This window comes from Schistocerca cancellata, chromosome 9 (genome assembly GCF_023864275.1).
Source record: "Schistocerca cancellata isolate TAMUIC-IGC-003103 chromosome 9, iqSchCanc2.1, whole genome shotgun sequence".
NCBI classification, from domain to species: domain Eukaryota; kingdom Metazoa; phylum Arthropoda; class Insecta; order Orthoptera; family Acrididae; genus Schistocerca; species Schistocerca cancellata.
In genome coordinates this window covers 12039544-12061784 of record NC_064634.1, presented here as the reverse complement: position 1 = coordinate 12061784, position 22241 = coordinate 12039544, and the positions used below count along the sequence as shown (strand labels likewise).

The 22241-nt window shown below is 39.5% G+C and overlaps 1 protein-coding gene across 2 annotated transcripts in view; it reads right to left on the bottom strand.

Annotated features, from left to right (window-relative positions):
- The window catches only part of LOC126101571 (protein argonaute-2-like), a 317714-nt gene that overhangs the window by 262462 nt on the left and 33011 nt on the right, over positions 1-22241 (bottom strand). For both annotated transcript variants that reach the window (XM_049912221.1, XM_049912220.1), the window contains exons 3-4: positions 20236-20310; positions 14226-15056 (exon numbers count right to left, since the gene is read on the bottom strand). In XM_049912221.1, the coding sequence (XP_049768178.1) occupies positions 14226-15056; positions 20236-20310 (906 nt within the window). The remainder of the gene's footprint in view (positions 1-14225; positions 15057-20235; positions 20311-22241) is intronic.

Below are 22241 nucleotides of genomic sequence, written 5' to 3'. Positions count from 1 at the left end.
TCAGCAACAACAGTACTGGAGCAGCAGTACCAAATGCAGAAGTCATCTGCATACAGAGAAGGTGAGACGGAGGGCCCGACAGCCGTTGCTAGACCGATAATGGCCACTAAAAATAGAGAGATACTCAATACAGAGCCGTGCAGGACTCCAGTCTCCTGGATACGGATGGAACCATGGGAGTCACACCAACTTGGACACGGAAAGTACAGAGCTACAGCAAGTTTTGGATAAAAATCGGGAGTGGTCTGCAGACACTCCACTCATACAATGTGGAAAGGATATGACGTAGCCAAGTCACATAGTATGCTTTATGTAAGTCAAAAAAGACAGCAATCAGGTGCTGCCATCTGGAAAAGGCTGTTCGGATGGCAGACTCAACCGACGCAAGATTATCAGTGGCAGAGCGACCCTGGCGGAAGCCGCCCTGACATGGAGCCAGCAAGCCACGTGACTCCAGCACCCAACCCAGGACACACCATACATTCCAGCAGCTTACAAGCAACGTCGGTGAGGCTGATGGGCCGATAGCTATCCACATCAAGCAGTTTTTATCGGGTTTGTTCACCAGAATGATGGTGCTCTCCCACCACTGCAATGGAAAGACATCATCACACCAGATACGGTTGAACATTGTAATGGATCTGGGAGACGTTATTTTTTTTTACCGTATTTGTTGATACCGAATTTAAATGTTTTCTTATATTTTTGTCAGGATTTATTATAATTTGTCTTATTATATGTTAATTTACTTCTGTTTTTGAGAGTAAAAGCATATTGATTACTATTAGAAAATGTATCGAAGAATAGCAAAGAGACTGATTACAACTGGAAGATTGTGTGTGGTGTAAAACATCTTTGACGTTGGAGTCATCTTTGACTATAGTAAGTCGGCAGCTAACGGTTGGTGTGTGTTGACCATGGTGTTGTCGGAAGAATAATGTGAAGGTCGCCGTCGAAAAATAATTTTCAAGTATGTTACTATTATTTTTGTATTAACTAAAAAAAAAAAAGAAGAAACTACATTTGAAGAAACTGTATTTGAAACACCAAAATGAGAGAAACATGTTGAACCACGTCAATTCTGCAACCAACAAAGATGCATTGTGGAATCATTCTCAGACAACTGAAGCCAAGACTATATCGCCGTATAAACGTTTAATGGAAAAGGTACTGTCACGAAATATGGCAAATTTAAGTAAATAAGAAAAAATAGTGATCATATTTTCAACTTGTGTCATTGCCGCATTTCAATTTGTGTCTCAGCCGGGAAAACATTTGCCTTATTTCAACTGGGGGCTCAGCAGCCGGGATATCGTGTTCACGAGATTTTCAACAGTGCTACGAGGAAGAAAATTTTTGTGTGTTAATACCAGTTTCTTCAGAATGTGTGTTACAGTGTTTGTGTTCATCGGGAAGTAAAAGTTTTGGAGAAGAAATGTTTCGGCGAAAAATATAATTTTCGACAGAAGAAGTAATTTCAAGAATTTTGGTCAACAATCACATAGATGGAAAACGTGGTTTTGCAACAGTAGAAGAGTGTTCCAGATAAGTCACGAAACCATCGTATTTTGTTAAAACAATCTTTTTATCTTGTTCTGTATTGTTGTGTATAAATTTTTGTTCTTCACAATGACTTATGAGATTTTCGAGAGTATTGTGCCTAAAGTAGAAAGTAGTAATTTAATAGACTTCGAACATCAGGACAGGTCAAATGAAAGAGAAAGAACCGATAAGTTTGATTTAAAAAGTTTTCTTGTAAATTTCACGAAAGAAATTAAACAAACACTTGACGACAATAAGACTTACTGGGATGAAAAAATTGATAACATTTTGTTGCAAGTCCAAGTAGTCAATACCCAAGTGGGTGATCTTTCGAATAGAGTTGGCAATGCTGAGGAAAAAATTGAATCTGTGGAAGCAAAAGTAGATGAAATTGATGCTAAATTGAGCGGTGAAATTAATACTGTAAAAAATGAGTTACTGGCAGATAGGGAAATAAATTTAATTGATTTTAATGACATTAAAGGGGAAATTAAAAATTTGGATCAGAATACAAAAGTTTTAGTAAAAAATGTAGAACAAAAAACTGACAATCGTTTGGTTACTCTAGAAGAAAAAGTAGAATGCAATGATTTAGAAAACAAAAAATCTGTCAAAGAACTTAGCGAAAAAATTGAAAGTTTTAACATTGAATTTCAAAGCAAAAATTACAATTTCAACACATGTAATCTTGTATCTAATATTCCAGTGAAGCACTTTTCGGTAGATGGACCCTTACATCCCGTTGATTTTATGCAGTATTGTAAAGATTGTTTTTTACCTCACTCACCAGATGAAATAAAAATTAAATTTGTGAAAAAATTCTTGGAAGGGGAAGCTTTGACTTGGGCAAACCAGATTGTAACTATGGGGATGACATTTTCAGAATTTGAATCAAAATTTCTGGAAAATTTTTGGGATGATCTTAAACAAACTAGAATCAAAAGTGAATTTTTGAATGGGCGAAACTATAGAGAATCAGATGGGAGCATGAAACAATTTTGCAAAAGTGAACTTCAAAAACTTATTCATTTAACAAAACCTTTGGATGACTTGATCAAAATTGATACCTTAAAGAGAAGATTGCCATCAGCAATGCAGTTGAGTTTAGTTCATTGTCCTGATAGTAATGTAGAGCAGTTTCTCAATTATATTGAAAAGTTGGATAGGGTAACAACAACAACACACAGTGGGTTTACTCAGAAAGGTAACGGTCAAAATTGGGGAAATGATAACTTTCAAAAAAGGGAACAAAACAATTATCATGGTGTTAGTCAAAATTCAGGGGGATATAACAATTTTCAGAAGAAGGACCATAATTTTTATCCAAAACAAGAACATGATTTTCGCGGTAATAATCAACAAAGTAGAGAACACTTTAGGGATCAAAATCACAGAAATTTTGATAGAGATCAGTACAATAGAAACTACCGACAATCAGGTAATGTTTGGCATAGGAATGGGAACAGAAATGTGGATCAGAGGCATTGGCAGAACCACAATCAGCAGTTCAAACAGGAACAAGTTGTAATTCAGGAAACAAAAAACGAGTAGACGCCCCCTTGAAGGTCCGCAAGGTTGAGGCAGAAGGTGAGCATGATGAAAGGACCAATGGATGTGAGTATCATAAACCCAAACATGACAGTTCCAAACCTAAGCTATCACATGAGGTCATTAGTTGTTACTTATTGAAGAAATTTCAAGATTTTGATAAAAATAAAATTTTCAGTACACAAGAACATACAGTAGATAAAAGTAATTGTGATCCATTTAATTTAACAGAGTTTTACACTTGGACAGAAAAGAACAACACTTTGTCAGATGATGTAATTTGTAGTAGTTCAGAGATGTGTGTGAATGAAAGAGAGAATGCGTGCTGTGAGAATGAAAATATTGGTGAAAGGGATCTGGTACCTTTAGAAAGGGGAAATAATATTTTGGGGGATAATTTGGATGTGTATGACTTTAATATGTATAATGATAATGATGTTGTTGATAAAGTTGATAATGATGGTAATGGTATTGATGATGATGTTGAGGAAAGGTATTTCATTAGTTTAAATAGGGAGTTGGGTATACACATGGTTGAAAATGGATTAAATAGTGAGAATATTATAGAAATTCCCAGGGATGTTACCAGGATGAATAAAGCTCACAAGATGGATGTATGTGAAAGTGTGAATTTTGATGTTGTTGGTAAAGAATCTGATTACACAAATAACGATGACACATGTATAACTTCTAGCCTAAGTGAAACTTTTACAGATACTAATGACACACACACACATTTCTTATGAATATATGGCTGAACAGTGAAACTATTTCTTTTGACAAGAACTTTAGAAAGATGCTTATTAATGTATGTGAAACTGTATGTCCTGAGTGGTGGAAAAAGATGAGATATTTTATTTTTGAAAAGCTGAAGGATAAGTACTTCAATAGTATACAATGTGATTTGGATGAAAATTCTTGGCTATTTGAGATAATAGAGTGTACTCATGACAATTTTGTGTCTTGTGCAAATTTTATAACTGTGACAAATAATACATGTAATGATATACCATATGATTCTGATAAGTATAGGTTTGGGGAAATTGAAAGTGATTTGTTACATGAGGATACAGGTTCTGAGAAAAGTGATCAATTTTGCAGTCCTTATATAAAAGTTCAAATTGGGTCATGGATTGGTAAATGTTTAATTGATACAGGAAGTGAGATCTCGGGAATATCTGAAAGGTTAAGCAAGAAATTGAAGGTGGGGAAAGATTTTGTTGAAATGCCAGTTGTTGGGGTAAAGATAAAAGGTGCTACTGGGAAGAGCAGTAAATTGGTAAAAAGCCAGGCTTTAGTGACATTTTTAATTGAAGGCAAGTTGTTCACACATGGATGTTTTGTAATTCAGGAATTTAATGAGGATTTTCTTTTGGGTATGAATTGGATAGTAAAAGTAAATACAGCATTTGATTGGGTTGGAAGAAAACTTTTGATAGAAACTAGTGAAAGGGAATACATTCAGACAAATTTTGTGAACACACTTGGTGATCAGAGTAATGGAAATTTTGACAGTATCAATTTACTAAAAGAAAATAGATTGGAGAATATTGAAACTCATAGATTTGATACTGATGAAGTTGAATTTGGGAATTTAGTAAATTTGAAAATTTCAGAAACACAAAATTTATCTGGGGAGCAAAAACAACAGTTAGAAAATCTGCTGTGGGAATACAGTGATGTTTTCAGTGACATACCTGGTAGGGTAAAGGGTTATCAGTGTGAGCTTCAGGTAAAATCTCATGAACCATTTTTCATAAAACCATACAGTATTGCAATATCAAAAAGACCTGCTGTTGAGAAAGAGTTGAAAAAGATGGAAGGATGTAATATAATAGAAAGGAGTATCAGTACATATAATAATCCTCTAGTAGTAGTTTCGAAAAAAGATGGTGGAGTAAAACTGTATAAACAGAAACCGTAATTTCAAAATTTAAATAACCTATTATCATCTAAAACAAAAGTCCTCCACTGGAATACGCTTGTTAGAACAAAACTGCCTGTACAACCAAGTATGTATATTTGCATGTATAAAGTAATAATTTGAAGTCACATGTTAATTGAAACTGATGAAAAAACACTGTTGTAACAAAAAATGAGAGAAAGATTTATTTTTACTTTATTACAAAAAAAAAAAGTCTCCATAGTGAGCATTTCTGAATTTTTCTAATTTTTGGAAGCTAAGTCTTCCCTGTGGGTGAAGGCATGCATGTGAGGACATGCATGCAAAGGTATAAGTTTCAAAACCAATTTTAGATAAAGCCTCATGATATATGAGCAGTTTATTGTTGTTTATACTGATGTTGTGGGGAGCAAAAGTACTCTTCACAAGAATGTGATTTGTAGTAATATTGTAGTAGAGAGGCAAGTGTACATAAATGATTGCAAAAAAAAAAAATTAGATAGTACTGATGTATCTTTAGCTGTACTAAAAGAAGAAAATCATATGAAAAAAAAAAAAATAAATAAATACAAAATAAAAAAAAACATGAGTAAAAAAAATTAAAAAGAAAATCATAAGCAAAAAAAAAATATACAAAAAAACAAAAAAACATGACTAATAAAAAAAAATATAAAAAAAATCAGAAGTTAAATATATATATATATATATATATATATATTTAAAAACAAAGATGATGTGACTTACCAAATGAAAGTGCTGGCAGGTCGACAGACACACAAACAAACACAAACATACACACAAAATCCAAGCTTTCGCAACCAACGGTTGCCTCGTCAGGAAAGAGGGAAGGAGAAGGAAAGACAAAAGGATATGGGTTTTAAGGGAGAGGGTAAGGAGTCATTCCAATCCCGGGAGCGGAAAGACTTACCTTAGGGGGAAAAAAGGACAGGTATACACTCGCACACACACACATATCCATCCACACATACACAGACACAAGCAGACACTTGTAAAGGCCAAACTCTTTGCCTTTACAAGTGTCTGCTTGTGTCTGTGTATGTGTGGATGGATATGTGTGTGTGTGCGAGTGTATACCTGTCCTTTTTTCCCCCTAAGGTAAGTCTTTCCGCTCCCGGGATTGGAATGACTCCTTACCCTCTCCCTTAAAACCCATATCCTTTTGTCTTTCCTTCTCCTTCCCTCTTTCCTGACGAGGCAACCGTTGGTTGCGAAAGCTTGGATTTTGTGTGTATGTTTGTGTTTGTTTGTGTGTCTGTCGACCTGCCAGCACTTTCATTTGGTAAGTCACATCATCTTTGTTTTTAAATATATTTTTCCTTCGTGGAATGTTTCCTTCTATTATAAACATATCATTAATTTGAACCCAACAATTACGTTTGTTATTGTCGCCTTTGCATTTCGAAATCTTTCCTGTCGTCTTATTTCTCTTTTTTCTCTTTATTTTCTCTTTCTGTTTTTACTAGTAGTCTCACTTTGTATTCACCCCCCTTTTACCGTAATCTACTATACAATTTTATCCCGCCATATATATGCTCAACAATACGTAACCCACTTCCCAACCATAACCAAAAGATTTTATTTTCCGCTTTCAACACTACCGCTGCTATAAAATCCACCGTTTCTAGTTCAATAACAGCTGCTTTCACGTATTTAACAACCATTTCGGCTACTTCTAATAACTTTTAACTTTATTTCCACTTCCGTTTTTCGCACATCACTGATCATTTTAGCCGCTCCCCACAGGTTTTAACGTCATTTTTTCTACAATTGTTAGCCCCATTTTCGTAATCTTTCACCACAACACCACTCCTTTAATACGTTTTTTCGAAATTTTCTCGAATTTCTCCGTCCTTTAACGTCATTTTAGCCGCTCCCCACAGGTTTTAACGTCATTTTTTCTACAATTGTTAGCCCCATTTTCGTAATCTTTCACCACAACACCACTCCTTTAATACGTTTTTTCGAAATTTTCTCGAAATTTTCCCGAATTTCTCCGTCCTTTAACGTGATTTAGCGGCAACACAACCACCTAACCTTTTTACACATCGCTGTCTACCAACCCAAGTTCAATACAAGATCAACTTAACCAACACTTTTTCGCCTTTTTTTCATACCAGATCTCCAATTGCTTTCTAGTTCACCTTTATCTCTCCCCATATATTTCTATCTTTCTTTTTCATTTCAACCTCATGTTAAACTTTCCACCTTCTAATACCATGTCACCCTCACAACACCCCCACAACGACCCCATTAAGTTTTATTTACATTCCCTCCGCAAGCATGCCTTCACCCTAGCCAGATTACGCTCACATATTTTATTTTCTCAGGCTTGTCTGACATTTGGCATAACCCCCAAAGGCCTCACACTTAAAGTTCCCATCTCTGGTTGCAACCCTTCTTTCCATCAGTCCCTATACCAGTTCCAAACTGAACAATCCATTGCCCTCACCCACCTAATCCTTCACCTACACATCAACTCAGCCAATGAACACACCCGTCAACTCCTATCCTTAATAAAAGTCCTCAATCTTTCCTCTCCCACATCCACACCGGCTATTCAGAGCATCCTCCTACAGGCCAACCGCCAATTAGAACAGCATGCCACCCTTCACCTCAAAAAACTATCCAATCTCCTGGTTTCCCACCTCCGGAAAGGCAACTCACTCACCCTTCACAACCTTTCCAGCAAACCTCAACCACCTCTCATTGCACACAAACCCAGTCTCTCCCATCTACTCAATCTCCCACTTCCAGCTCCACTCCCTCCAAAACCTCAAAATTCCGATCAACACAATCTGGCACCACAACACCCTAATTCAGTAGTTAACCTTTCCTCCAAACCTCTCTCCCAATCCGAAACCTCTGTCCTATCCAAAGGCCTCACCTTCAGCCCCACTCCCAGATTTAAAAAGGCCAAACTCTTTGCCTTTACAAGTGTCTGCTTGTGTCTGTGTATGTGTGGATGGATATGTGTGTGTGTGCGAGTGTATACCTGTCCTTTTTTCCCCCTAAGGTAAGTCTTTCCGCTCCCGGGATTGGAATGACTCCTTACCCTCTCCCTTAAAACCCATATCCTTTTGTCTTTCCTTCTCCTTCCCTCTTTCCTGATGAGGCAACCGTTGGTTGCGAAAGCTTGGATTTTGTGTGTATGTTTGTGTTTGTTTGTGTGTCTGTCGACCTGCCAGCACTTTCATTTGGTAAGTCACATCATCTTTGTTTTTAAATATATTTTTCCTTCGTGGAATGTTTCCTTCTATTATATATATATATATTCATATATATATATATATATATATATATATATATATATATATATATATATATATATATATATATATATATATAAAAGGCAAATATAGAGAAAAACACATTACACTATATATGTCCAGTATCATTTTTACTGTACAATATGTAAGAATAATGAAACTAACATTAATATTTATAAAAAAAAAAATTTTTAATCTTAATCTAGGAAATGAGTTTTGCCTTTCTATTATTTTCAATCTGTATGCTGTATGTTAGAATATTTCTCATGTATGTTTTATACCATGTATATTTGTCATGTCAAATAATTTCTTTACTTGAATTTTTGTGTATGAGATTGATGGGGAAGTATCATTGCAACAACACCCAGTAACAAGTCCACAGATTCAAAGAGTCCAAATTTGGTACAGGTTGTCAGACTGCATCATTAATGTACTAATTGTGTAATACAGATCCATTACTGAGTGTGGTCGGGATTTTGTTGTATATGTCCATAACAACAAAAGCCCTGGGGAGCAGTTGTAATGGATCTGGGAGACGTTATTTTTTTTACCGTATTTGTTGATACCGAATTTAAATGTTTTCTTATATTTTTGTCAGGATTTATTATAATTTGTCTTATTATATGTTAATTTACTTCTGTTTTTGAGAGTAAAAGCATATTGATTACTATTAGAAAATGTATCGAAGAATAGCAAAGAGACTGATTACAACTGGAAGATTGTGTGTGGTGTAAAACATCTTTGACGTTGGAGTCATCTTTGACTATAGTAAGTCGGCAGCTAACGGTTGGTGTGTGTTGACCATGGTGTTGTCGGAAGAATAATGTGAAGGTCGCCGTCAAAAAATAATTTTCAAGTATGTTACTATTATTTTTGTATTAACTAAAAAAAAAAGAAGAAACTACATTTGAAGAAACTGTATTTGAAACACCAAAATGAGAGAAACATGTTGAACCACGTCAATTCTGCAACCAACAAAGATGCATTGTGGAATCATTCTCAGACAACTGAAGCCAAGACTATATCGCCGTATAAACGTTTAATGGAAAAGGTACTGTCACGAAATATGGCAAATTTAAGTAAATAAGAAAAAATAGTGATCATATTTTCAACTTGTGTCATTGCCGCATTTCAATTGTGGGCGTCAGCCGGGATAACAGTTAGCCGTATTTTCAACTTGTGTTTTAGCCGTATTTCAACATGACAAGGAGATGCCGCTTGTAGTCAGATGAGAGATGTTTAATCATCTGACTGTGGATCCAATCTGGCCCATGAGCTATGTCGGGGCAATGTGCAAGGGCACTGAGGAGCTCCCACTGTAAATGGGGTGTTATAGGATTCATTGCAGCGTGTAGTGAATGAGAGGACTTTCCCTTCCAGCCTCCGTTTGAGAGTGCGAAAGGCTGGGAGGTAATTCTCCAATGCAGAGGCTCGAGCAAAGTGCTTGGCAATCGCGTTTGCATCAGTACATAACTCGCCATTTATGGTAACACCGGGGAAGCTGTTGGGGCCTGGTACCCAAAAAGACGTTTGATCTTTGCCCAGACTTGGAAAGGTGATGTATGGCACACAATGGTGGAGACGTATCTCTCCCAACACTCCCTCTTCCATTTGTTTCATAAGGTAGCGAACACGGGCATGGAGCCGTTTAAAGGCTATGATGTGCTCCAGGGGAGGGTGCTGCTTATACCGCTCTACAGCTTGCCGATGCTCCTTAATTGATTCAGCAACTTCCAGGGACCACCAATGGACTGCCTTACGCCACGGGCACCCTAAAGAGTGAGGGATTGTATTTTCTGCTGCAGAAACAATTGTGCTAGTCACCTGCTCAACCATCACATCGAAATTACCGTGTGGAGGAAATTCAACGGTGACTGCAGAGGTGAAAGTTCCCCAGTCCACCCTGTTCAAAGCCCATCTGGGCAGGCATCCGTGTGCCTGACGCTGGGGCAGTGACAGGAAGATGGGGAAGTGGTCACTAACACACAAGTCGTCATGTGCTCTCCAGTGGATCGATGGGAGAAGTCCAGGGCTGCAAACTGATAAATCAATGGCCGAGTAACTACCGTGAGCTGCACTGAAATGTGTGGCAGCCCCAGTATTTAGAGGTCGAATTCCATCAGTAAAGTTTCGACATCTCTGGATCGGCCAGTAAGCGTGGTACCACCCCACAAGGGGTTATGGGCATTAAAATCTCCCTGAAGTAGGAAAGGTTTAGGGAGTTGATCAATCAGTGCAGCTAATACATTCAGGGGTACTGTGGCATGTGGAGGAAGATATACATTGCAGACAATTATGTCATGCGTCATCCTTATTCTGCCCGTACAGCTTCAAGAGGGGTTTGAAGGGGCACGTGTTCACTACAGACCATGTTCACTACAGACCGAGTTTAGGACATAAATGCAAACTCCACCTGACACTCGGTTATAGTCGCTACAGTTCCTGTAATATCCCTTACAGCTACGGAGGGCAGGGCCTGCACTGCTGGGAACCAGGTTTCCTGGCGGGCAATGCAGAGAGCAGGTGTAAAGCTTAACAGCTGCCGTAGCTCACCCAAGCTGTGGAAAAAACCGTCGCAATTCCACTGGAGGATGACGTCATCGTGAGACTGGGAAGGCGCGGAACATTCAATGAGGCAGTTTACACTTGAGAGTCACCTGCTGCCATCGATTTATTGCCCGAGCAGTCCGTATCCATTGTGTCTGAGGGTCTGGCGAGATCTAGTTCCTCAGCGGACACCAAAATCTCCACCCCATCCTCAGCCGCAGAGCTTGTAGGTAGCAGTGGTGTGGGTGCCACCGCAATTTCCTTGGTCTTAAGGGTTTCCTTTTTGGATTTCTCTCGCTGCTCCTTGGGTTTCCCTGGCTGGGAGGACTTCACTGGCTCAGTCCCCGGGACTGAGGATGAGCATGAAGCCGTACGACCAGCTGCTTTTGGGTTCTTCAGCCACTGGCGGGTGTTGTCTTTCCCACTAGAAGAAACCTGGGAAGGGAGTGACCCAAGGGACCCCTTCCTAGCAAGAAGACGGATGTCATCGATGGTTGGGGGGGGGGGGGGGAGGGGTTGCTCCTGAAGGAGGTGGTGCAGGAGCAACAGGGAGGGAAATGCCCCCCACCATCAAGTAGTCTTCCAGCTTTGAGAGGTGACCTAGGTTGGCGGAACTGATGGTGCCACAACTGTTGTAGTGGCAGCGTAAGATGATGTCATACGCACAGGATGCAGGCGTTCAAATTTTCTCTTAGCCTCAGTGTAGGTCAGTCTGTCCAGGGTCTTGTATTCCATGATTTTCCTTTCTTTCTGGAGAATCCTGCAGTCAGGTGAGCAAGGCGAATGGTGCTCTCCACAGTTGACACAGATGGGAGGCGGGGAACATGGAGTATTGGGATGTGATGGGCATTCACAATCTCGGCATGTGACGCTGGAAGTACAGTGAGTAGACATATTGCCGAACTTCCTCCACTTAAAGCACCACATCAGGGGAGGGATATAGGGCTTTACATCACACCGGTAGACCGTCACCTTGACCTTCTCGGGCAATGAATCATCCTCGGAGCCTGGGATCCGGCTCTGGAATTGTTAAAGGAGCAACGGGGCCAGCTGCAACACCACACAAACAGAAGAACCAGAGACATGGAAATGGAAAACGAGCCCCTGACGGACTGGCAGGCGCACCAGACCGAGGATGGAACACCCAGAAGTGGGACTGGTGGGCGCGGACCGCTGAGGGAACATCCAGAGCCGCAGCGGACGAAAAACGGAGCGGCAATGCTCCAACAGGTCGTGGTGAGGGGCGCGGACCGCAGGGGGAACGCTTGGTACCCCAGACCGAAGATGAAATCCCCAGGAGCGGGTTTGGTGGGCGCGGACCGCAGAAAAAACACTTAGAACCGCAACGGACGGAAAACAGAGCAGCAACGCCCCAGCAGGTCGCAGGGAATGGGCGCGGACCACAGAGGAAGCGCCTGCATCCGTTGGTGGAGAGGGAAGGCCATAGGCATAAATACTGGACCAGGTCCACTCGAGGAGCAGTCTCAGGTCGCACCTGATGAAGGTTACGAGCTACGTGACCGAAATATCGTGCAAGTACGACGCTGATATCCGGCAGAACACCCGACAACCCAAGATGTCAGTGGCAGAAATGCTAAGAAGAATTTAGAGCATTAAGACCTATGCTGTGTTTGAGTCTAATATGCTAATAGTAAGGTAAATGCAAAATTATACATGTTTGTCCACATATATAATTTACAAAAACTAAGAAAAAATGAAAATATATGTCAGGCAGAAGTGGTGTTTATGTTTATGCTGATACAGTAGAGCCCCAGAAATTCAAGCCTCGGTATTTCAAGGTTCCGTGCAATTTGAGTTGGCCTTAAGAAAATTAAAATTTTACGTAGAACTAGAGTATAACCTATTTTTGTACATTATCCGCATGTACGTTTTACACACTTTCGAATGTGCTGCATTTTGAACTTTCTTTCAATTTTCCACATACAACACAGGTAAAACTGTCCCACTGAATGTTTTTGTTCATAATGCACAGAAATAACCTTGGGCTCAGATTTCTAATGCATTTCTACTACAGATGGACAGGTAACATTATGTTTTGAGGAGAGTGCTTGCTCTTTCTTTGTCAACCCTTCACTAATTGTGACAGCTTGACAATCAGTTGTACAGTACGTACCATCCTTATTGTTACCCCTACTGTTGAGCCTACTCAGCAACAGTGGTCATTAAAATACAGTGCACCTAAGTAAAAATATGGTACACATTCTAGAACATTAGCTAACTTTTATTGTATGTACAACAAGGAATTGCCTGAAGAAACCGTAACAGTGATCACTCACACCGGGGCTTTGGCAGTGCTACATGTGGCTTTGTGTTATATCGAACAGTAAGTGGAAGCTACTCCAACTGACACCGTGCTTCATGGAAGGTGGGCGTGACATTGCTGCTAAAAAAAGAGGTTGTTTTAAAACAAAGGACTATGGACATTTCTTTAAAATGTAACTTATAGTTTTTTAACTTGGAAATGAGTACCCATATATGTACATACAACACATGTATGTACTATATTGCTTACTAATTTATTTTTTTATCATTTTTGTGCTCATTAAATATTTATTAATGATTCCCATTGATTTAGTGATATTTCCGTATTACATGAGTATTTTGCAAGTCGAGGTAGCCTCAGCCCCGAGTAGCTTGAACTACTGGAGCTCTACTGCATCTGAAACACTCTGGAATGAACATTGGTGAGCAATGATATTTAGAGTTCTATACTTTGCTGAAAGCATATTCTCCTAAATGAGCACTAAACAACTGAACAGTAGCAACTGTAACCCGCAACACTGATTTGACTACTGAATCCAACATTATATTTGAATATTGTGAGTTTCCATCCTATTTTACAAAATTACTACAAGACAAAGCTTATTTACTGCATAATATACATATATTTAGAAATTTTATTCAAGGAGAAAACTATTCTGAAAGTAAACACACACACACACACGCACAATTGGTGAGGAAGAAGCATATGACAATAACCATGTTGTGCATGTTTTAATTCCATATAGAAGTGAAATTTTATACTTACAACACATTTCTGCTATATTTTAATGTACCTCTGCCACAACTTCTAATTGATTAATCTGAATATGTATTTGTATTAACAATGAGATACGATTGTACCTGTGTGTGTATTTTACTGTTAACTTGCTTAGGTTGTTAATATTTTCTTTTTGAAGAAGACACTTTTATAAACATGGAAACCATGGTAAAGGAGTTTTAATAAACCTTCCAATTTGCAACTGAGGGATGTTATTTCTATAAGAAGATACTGGTTTAGGCTTGCTACCAAATAAAAGTGCATAAAACATCTGATTAGAAAAACTCAAAGAAAGATTCTGCAAGTTATTTTTCAACTGAATAAGAGAGCATCTCACCTTTTTGGCTCTGTGGCTGCTGCTGCCTAGGTGTCTGCTGATGTGCTCCCTCCACATGCATTTGCTGTGCAGATGGTGGTCTCTGCTGCTGTTGTAGAGGTCGCTCCCTGGGTTGCGTTTGCTGTTCATGTGGTGGTCTCCGCTGTTGCTGATGAGGTGGTCCACTATGCTGCATCTGCTGTGCAGGCAGTGGTCCCTGCTGCTGTGGCAGCCCAGGTGGTGCACTGCTAGGAGCAAAGGGCGATTCCCTGGCACCAGGTGCACCCCGAGTTTGGAAAGTGTCTCCTGTTGGCGAGAATGCTTGAGGAGTGCCTCTCCCTCTCCCTCCACCTCTTCCTCTACCTCTCCCTCGCCATTCCTGAGCAGGTGTCTGTGACCAGTACTGCTGTTGCGACTGCTGGCGTTGCTGCCACTGATGAGGCGGCACACTACCTGGCTGAGCAGCAGCCACTTGCTGCACAGCCTCCTGTTGTGGGGAAAACGGTCTCCTGTCACCACCATCGTGCCCGTAATCACCACCACGGCCACGAGCACGACCGCGACTGTGGCCACGATCTTGACCTCGGCCGTAACTGTAACCTCGGCCACGTTGAGGAGGAAATGCAGTTTGATCTGAGGGATATGCCACTGGTGGTGCTCTCTGCTGTGGTAACTGAGCTGCCCCAGCTTCCTGAATGGGTGGATGATGTGGTAAAGCTTCAGGCAGACGTTCAACAACTCTTTGCTCTCGTGCAGGATGGGTAGCAGAAGCCACTGCAGATGCACCACTAGCTTCTCCCACTTCTTGTGCCTGTTTCACTGGCACCTTCTTCGTGGCTTGTCTATCTGAAACTAAAAACGCCAAAAAATATTAATATCCACCACAACTCTTGTATACAACACTCACATGCTTTCAATAATAAATCATTTTTGTACACTGCAAAGGTGTCTTTCAAATCCCATATTATGTTGAATGTTTAATGTGCAACACTTGAACCTGTGCATGAAGGTAAAGCAATCTGAGAACATGCAGAATTACATTTACAACAACATGTAGTAAAATCAAAAGGCCCCCAATTTTTTGTTAAAACTGTTGAAATAATTAATTTTTGGGCCCCCATATAAAAATAATTTACTGTCAAATTTAATGACAACACTAGACCTTTTACCAAATAAAAGCATTCACTTGCTACCGATAGCCTTAATGCAATAGCATTAACGCTATTAATTCATTCTTTTAATTAAGCACAGACACGTTATGCACAACAGTGAAACATAATTGTTTCAAAGAAAAAATGAAATAAATATGTATTTACATCATAATACCTTACTGCACATTTGCAGTCGTGACACAATGATGGTGTTATTCAACTGATATTTAGTCACTGCAAGGCAAAGGGCATACAAGAAATTCATATCACTGCCATACCAAGTTAGCCGTGCCATCGGGTCCTTATTAAAAGTTAAGAGACAACTAATGAAGAATGGAGTATGAATTAGGTTCAACAGAGGGTGTTTAAATGTTTTTTTCCTTCCAAAGTGTCTACTTGTTGCACAATATTGAAAATGAATGTGTAGTCTGAACCATGTGCTGTATTTTGCAGTCAGATATAAATAGCTGCATGGTCACAGCTTCTGAGCTATTCCAGGGCAGCAATAGCAGCTACTGGGCTGCTGGGTGCCACAGCTGCAGATCCAGTATGATGCCCGTGCAACGGGGCACACTGCGAACCATCCGGGGCCAGGGGATCGTCATCAGAGGCCACCACCAAAACTGCCCACCAGTGTTGCAGTGACCATCCAGACATTTAACCCTACTCCCCTCTCGTCTAGCCATTATTTGCTCCTTACATACTGCCAATGTACTGCACCTAGCGAATGTGTGTTACCCTGCTGGTTATCAGACTTTTTTCTGACTTATCTCTCTGGGCTTGTGATTTGTGCAGTTACTGTAATGACATATTCTTGGTCAATAAGCCATTGTCTGTGGTGTGTTATCATTATATGAGTTGTTACACAAATGACAATGAACTGACTGCACTGTGGGCACAGATGGTGTTGCGTTACAATTAACTTGAACTAAGCTATGATGAACTTGAACTGTGCTACAATGGATCCGTGCTGCAAGAACTCGTCAGATAGCAGCCTAATCAGTCATACTGCATCTGGCTGGCAGAACTGCAAAGATTTCTCATTTCAGGGCACGAACGAGAGGTAGTCGAAGCCCTGGCAAAGAATGTAATTCAGTTGCCCTGAAACGAGAAATGTCCTGCCCACTATCCTTCCCACTCGTCCCACAGTGGTATTCCACCATCCACCGAACATACACGATATACTCATCCATCCTTACACAACCCCAGCTCCTAACCCCTTATCTCATGGCTCAGGAATTTAATGACTTTTTTATTAAATCAGTTGAGGAAATAGGAAGTGCTATAATTAAACCTGAAATCAGCTCATCACAGTTACTGTCAAAAAATGTTGCTAGGTCATCAACAAACACAAGTACTTTCAATTTTTCTGAGGTCTCACTTGGTTTTGTGTTAAGAACAGTGAAGCAGCTAAAATCATCAGACAGTGTAGACATATATGACCTGTCTTGTAACATGCTGAAGAAAGTAATAGACTGTATAGTTTACCCCCTAACATATTGTATAAACTAGTGTATACTGGAGGGTTTTTCCCCTGATGAGCTTAAACTGTCTAGGGTAGTTCCAGTACATAAAAAAGGAGATAAAAATTCTGTCTCAAGTTACAGGCCAATATCCATAGTCCCAGTTTTTTCAAAAGTTCTAGAATGCATAATTTACCAACAATTATCTGTTTACTTTGATAACATAGGATTAATAAGTGGATCACAGTATGGCTTTAGGAAAAACCTGTCAACCATTGATGCCATAGACAATGTTGTTAAATACATCCACCAAGTATCTGAAGATAAATGCTTTGCTCAAGTGACTTTCTGTGACCTAAGCAAAGCCTTTGAGTGTGGAGAACATACACTACTACTCGAAAAAAATGGACTTTTATGGTGTCAAAGGTAACAGCATTAAGCTATTAAAATCATACTTACAAAACTGTAAGCAAGCCGTCTATGTTGGGAAAGAAATGTCCAGTATAGAACAAGTTAAGGTAGGTGTTCCGCAGGGATCCATGCTGGGCCCTTTCCTTTTCCTAATAATGATAAATGACCTGCTGTCATTTATTAAATCCAGAACAATACTCTATGCTGATGATACAACGTTTCTGAATAGCAGTAATGAGCTTAATAGCCTTAAAACATGTGTTACAGAGACAATTGAGCAAGCTTCACACTGGTTTAAAGCAAATGGGTTCTTGCTTAATGAAAGCAAAACCCAGCAGATGGTATTTAGTTTAAAAGACAAGTTTCCATCAGATGATCCTAGTTGTGTTAAATTTTTGGGGGTATATATTTGGATGATAAACTTTCTTGGAATCCACATATTAAGTATATTAGTGGTAAATTGTCTAGGGTAATATATTTGTTAAGGCAATTAATGCACTGTGTACCTGAAAATTATGTTAGAGTATCTTACTATCATTTTTCCAAAGCATCATATCCTATGGTATTATTTTATGGGGAAACTCCACTTGTGTGCATGATACACTATTGCTGCAAAAGAAAGCCATTACGATAATTACAGGCTCACCATACAAGGCTCATTGTAAACCTTTGCTTACTCAACAAAAAATCATGACAGCAATAAACCTATATATTTATTATGTTTTAATCTACACAAAAAAGAACTTACCTAAAGTAAAACGCAGGGCAAATATACATTATTGCAGCACTAGGACAAACAGCTGTATCTATACGCCCTACCACAGACTGTCAAAATCAGTTAACAGTTATGAACTTATGGGCCACAAATTATTTAACAAACTTCCACAAGCTATACAAAATTTACCAGAGCAACAATACAAACAAACACTTTGTGACTGGTTGGTTGTAAACCCATTCTACAATATAAAGGATTTCATGACCTGTGATATTAAACTGTAACGTTAATAACAATTCTGTTCTTTTATAGCATGTACTGTATCGTATTATGTGTATGACTTTGTCTATTGCTGTAATGGCTTAAATACAATAAAATTATTATTATTATTATTATTATTATCATATCCCTGTAATAGATCCAAATGGAAGACCTGTCCCATACATCCTCCTACCACCACCTGCTCCAGTCCACTCGCAAAGATTACCTATCCCATCAAAGGCAGAGCTACTAGTGAAACCAGTCATGTAATCTACAAGCTCAGCCGCAACCACTGTGCTGCATTCTATGTGGGCACGACAACTGACAAGCTGTCTGTGCGCATGAATGGCCACCCACAAACTGTGGCCAAGAAACGAGTGGACCATCCTGTTGCTGAGCACTCTGTGCAACACAGCATCCTCCATTTCAATGACTGTTTCACACCCTGTGCCATGTGGATCCATCCCACCAACACCGGCTTTTCTGAATTGTGCAGGTGGGGACTCTCCCTGCAATATGCTCTACATTCCATAACCTTCCTGACCTCAACCTTCGTTAGTCATTCTTCCCACACATCCAGCCCCTTGCCTGTTCCCATTCCAGCACTACACAGCCCTCACTCCACCAACACACCCAGCCTTTTTTACTTCTCTCTCTTTCTGTTACCCCTCCCCACCCCTACCTCTCCCTAGGTCTCCGTCTAACATGCCCACTGCACCTAGCTGCCCTACTCGCTCTCTCCACCTCATCCTTGCGTGCTCCCCAGCAGCACCTCAATGTCCCCCACTACTACCCTGCTATCCCTCCCCCTCCCACCCCCAGCCTCCTCCTTGCCCCCACCCAGCTGCAACTCCCATCATGCACTGCTGCTGTTGCTCACAGTGTGGCTTCAGCTGTCAGAGGCTGCAGTCGTGTGTGTGTGTGTGTGTGTGTGTGTGTGTGTGTGTCATTAGCCAAAAGCTTATATTGTGGCAGTCTTTTTGTTGTGCCTATCTCTGAGTCAACATCTCCACTATATAGCAAGTAGCAACTTTGCTTTTCATAATCTTGTCAGGTTCTTATTTTACAATCAAGAACCTGGATGTGTGTGTGTGTGTGTGTGTGTGTGTGTGTGTGTGTGTGTGTATACACTAATGACATCCAGTCAACTAATGACATATAGTGATATATCTTTCTTGATGTACCAACTACATCACTGACAATTTACAGTTGAAACAATCTTATGTTTAATCCAGAACTTGTTACACATCCTTGTATGCATGGCTTGTTCCACATCCCTGTAAGCTGTCCCTCATGATGGGTTTACAGAACACACTGAGCAGATAAATCAATGAATGAAGAGAAATAAACATTAGTCCAGACAAAACTCCACCAAGTTCGTACAAACCTAATACAACAGATATGTTGCAAGTGCTCAAATGTACATGTGACGAGACTGAGATCACTTTTCTCCATGGCACATAATGTTTCACCAACTAACCACGAAGTAGCTGGGCGGTTGCTAAAGCATGTCCCAAGCTTGCCATTACAGAGGAATCAAGGCATACGTCACTATCTAATTTGGGAAATCTAGTTTACAGAAACTCTAATTCATACAACAAAGAATGAACTTCATAATGTTCCACCACTTACCACCACCAAGGAATCATATGGAAATTATAGCATGTTATAGCTGTGGTGAGCTTCACAGCCAACCCCCTTTTCCCCCCGAACTCCCTTTCTCCCAACCCCCGCCCCCCCAACCCCTGTTACCCCCCTCCCCCCCCCCCCAAAAAAAAAAAATTAATTACAGCATCTGGTAATCAAACAAAAGTTAAAAGCCAATAACTGTTGTTAGAAGATTACCAGACTCTAGCACTCTTGAACTTTCATCTAGTTGCTTGCTACTCTTTAGAGGTTTCTCTTTACATTATTTGTATTACAACATCTGCAAGTGTCTCAGCACTACATTCCCAACAACTTTATACAGGAAACAACAACCAATGCAAAAATATACAAGTTACCTTTTATTGAAAATGGCAAGCTCTTACCTGCCTCTTCAGCTTGAGATCGTTGTGGAGGAGTTCCTGAACTAGCCGCTTCCTGAGTCTGAGGAGTTTTCTTCTCTGTAAGATATCATACAACATACCAAGCATAGAAGTCATATTATCAAAAAAACAATTACACAGCTCAACATTTAGTATACTCTTACACCATGAATAAAACCAAAACTAGTGTATCAAATGATTAAAAACTAGTGTATCAAATGATTATTCTCACTTTGGGTTTCTAATGTTACTAAAACACAAGACAATGGTCATACAGTTTTCCTCCTCAAATCATTGTGATAATGGGAATTCCAGGAGGGAAACAAAAAGCAATAGAAGAAAGCCAACCAATCACACGGATATGATTTATGAGTGGTAAATAGACACACAAAAGATAAAAAAACATAAAAAATGAAAGTCAATCATAGACAATGTCTTTAACTGCTGAAGTGCCACTTTAGATCACTTTAAAAAGGAAGTAGAACACTGCTTTGGGACCAAAAATTTGATTTGCAGTTTGTTCCAGAACAATCAGATTATCCAAGTTTGATCATACAGGGGCTATCTTGGAATCACAAGGCTTTCAAATAATATTCATTTAGTCTGTTTTGCTTAAAAAATATTTTTATTTATGATAATACATAGTTTATATTGGGGATTTTATTGTTTCAATTATGTTTTGAAGATCACATTGCTCAGATGTTGGCTATCTACATTTATGCATGATTCTAGCCAATCCTAAAAATTCAGAATATCATCAATTGGCATTTGGTGTGGAATATGAATGATTTCCTGCTCAGCTGTCATTTTCAGATGTTCTATGCAGTCTGGCTAGTTAACATATACTCAGGACTTGACAGGTCCCCATAAATAGAATTTAAATAAGCTTAGAGCAGGGAAGGGAGGACGCCAGTGGAGATTGTCAGATCTGGAGATAATGAGGACCGGAAACTAATTTTGTAAGGCAGTCACTGTATTATGAATTGTGGACATAGGTGCACCATCTTGCTGAAACTATACACTGTCCAGCTGGGATGCCACGAGTGCTGGGAAGCAGGAGACTTGAAGAATCATAGGGAAAGACTTGCAGCATGTGAGCACACTCTATGTATTTGGGTGTAAGTGCTTTGTTGACAGAGCCAGGTTGCTTCTTATTCATTACATAGCCAGCTATGTTGAAATTTTCAACCCGTCCACAATAGGTTGGTGGGTGAGAATATTAAACGGCTGCAATGTCAAACTATGTCCACATCACAAACTCACTGTTTATGAAAAATCACCAGAGGGGGAGATGTAGTGGTTCCGCCTGCTTTATTTTTTTCATTTGTTGTCCTCGGTGTCAATGTACTGTGTTGCTACACTGGCTGAAAAATGGGGTTTGTAATTTGGACACTGACTATAGTAAATAATGTATCCAACAGGTACACATTTGCGTTTCACCGTAGTTTAATTTCACTTTTCACAACCCCCATATACACATTTAATATGGCCAGTGCACAATTGTTTAACTTTTCATAAGCCTCATTAATAGTTTGCAGGCATACCTCCACATACTGCTACAATAGTTTACTGTTGAACTTCTACGAGCAGTAAAACCTAACCACAAAGTTCACAGTTCCTGAAGAATAATCAGGTAGTATGGAGCAGACACTGTCATTGTTTTTACAAACAGCCTAATTGTTTAACATTTATTCCACGGTTAAGCTGAAGTATTGTTGTCGTTCTAATAAACACAGGTTTCTCATCTGAAACTCAGCCATGGGGTGACTATTTTGTGACCAAACATCGGGCCTTCTATATACTCACAATAATAGGTACTGAAAATACACATTGTTCAAAGTTACATTTACAGAAATTACAATTAAAACTTAGCTCATTAAATTAACTGAATAAATCGAAAAATTATGTTTTTTTAACAGTTTCTTCTACTGCAAGAGTCAGGCAGAATTATTTGTTTAAATTATGAAATTAACATACACTGTTACGCAAACAATACTTTTGACAAAATT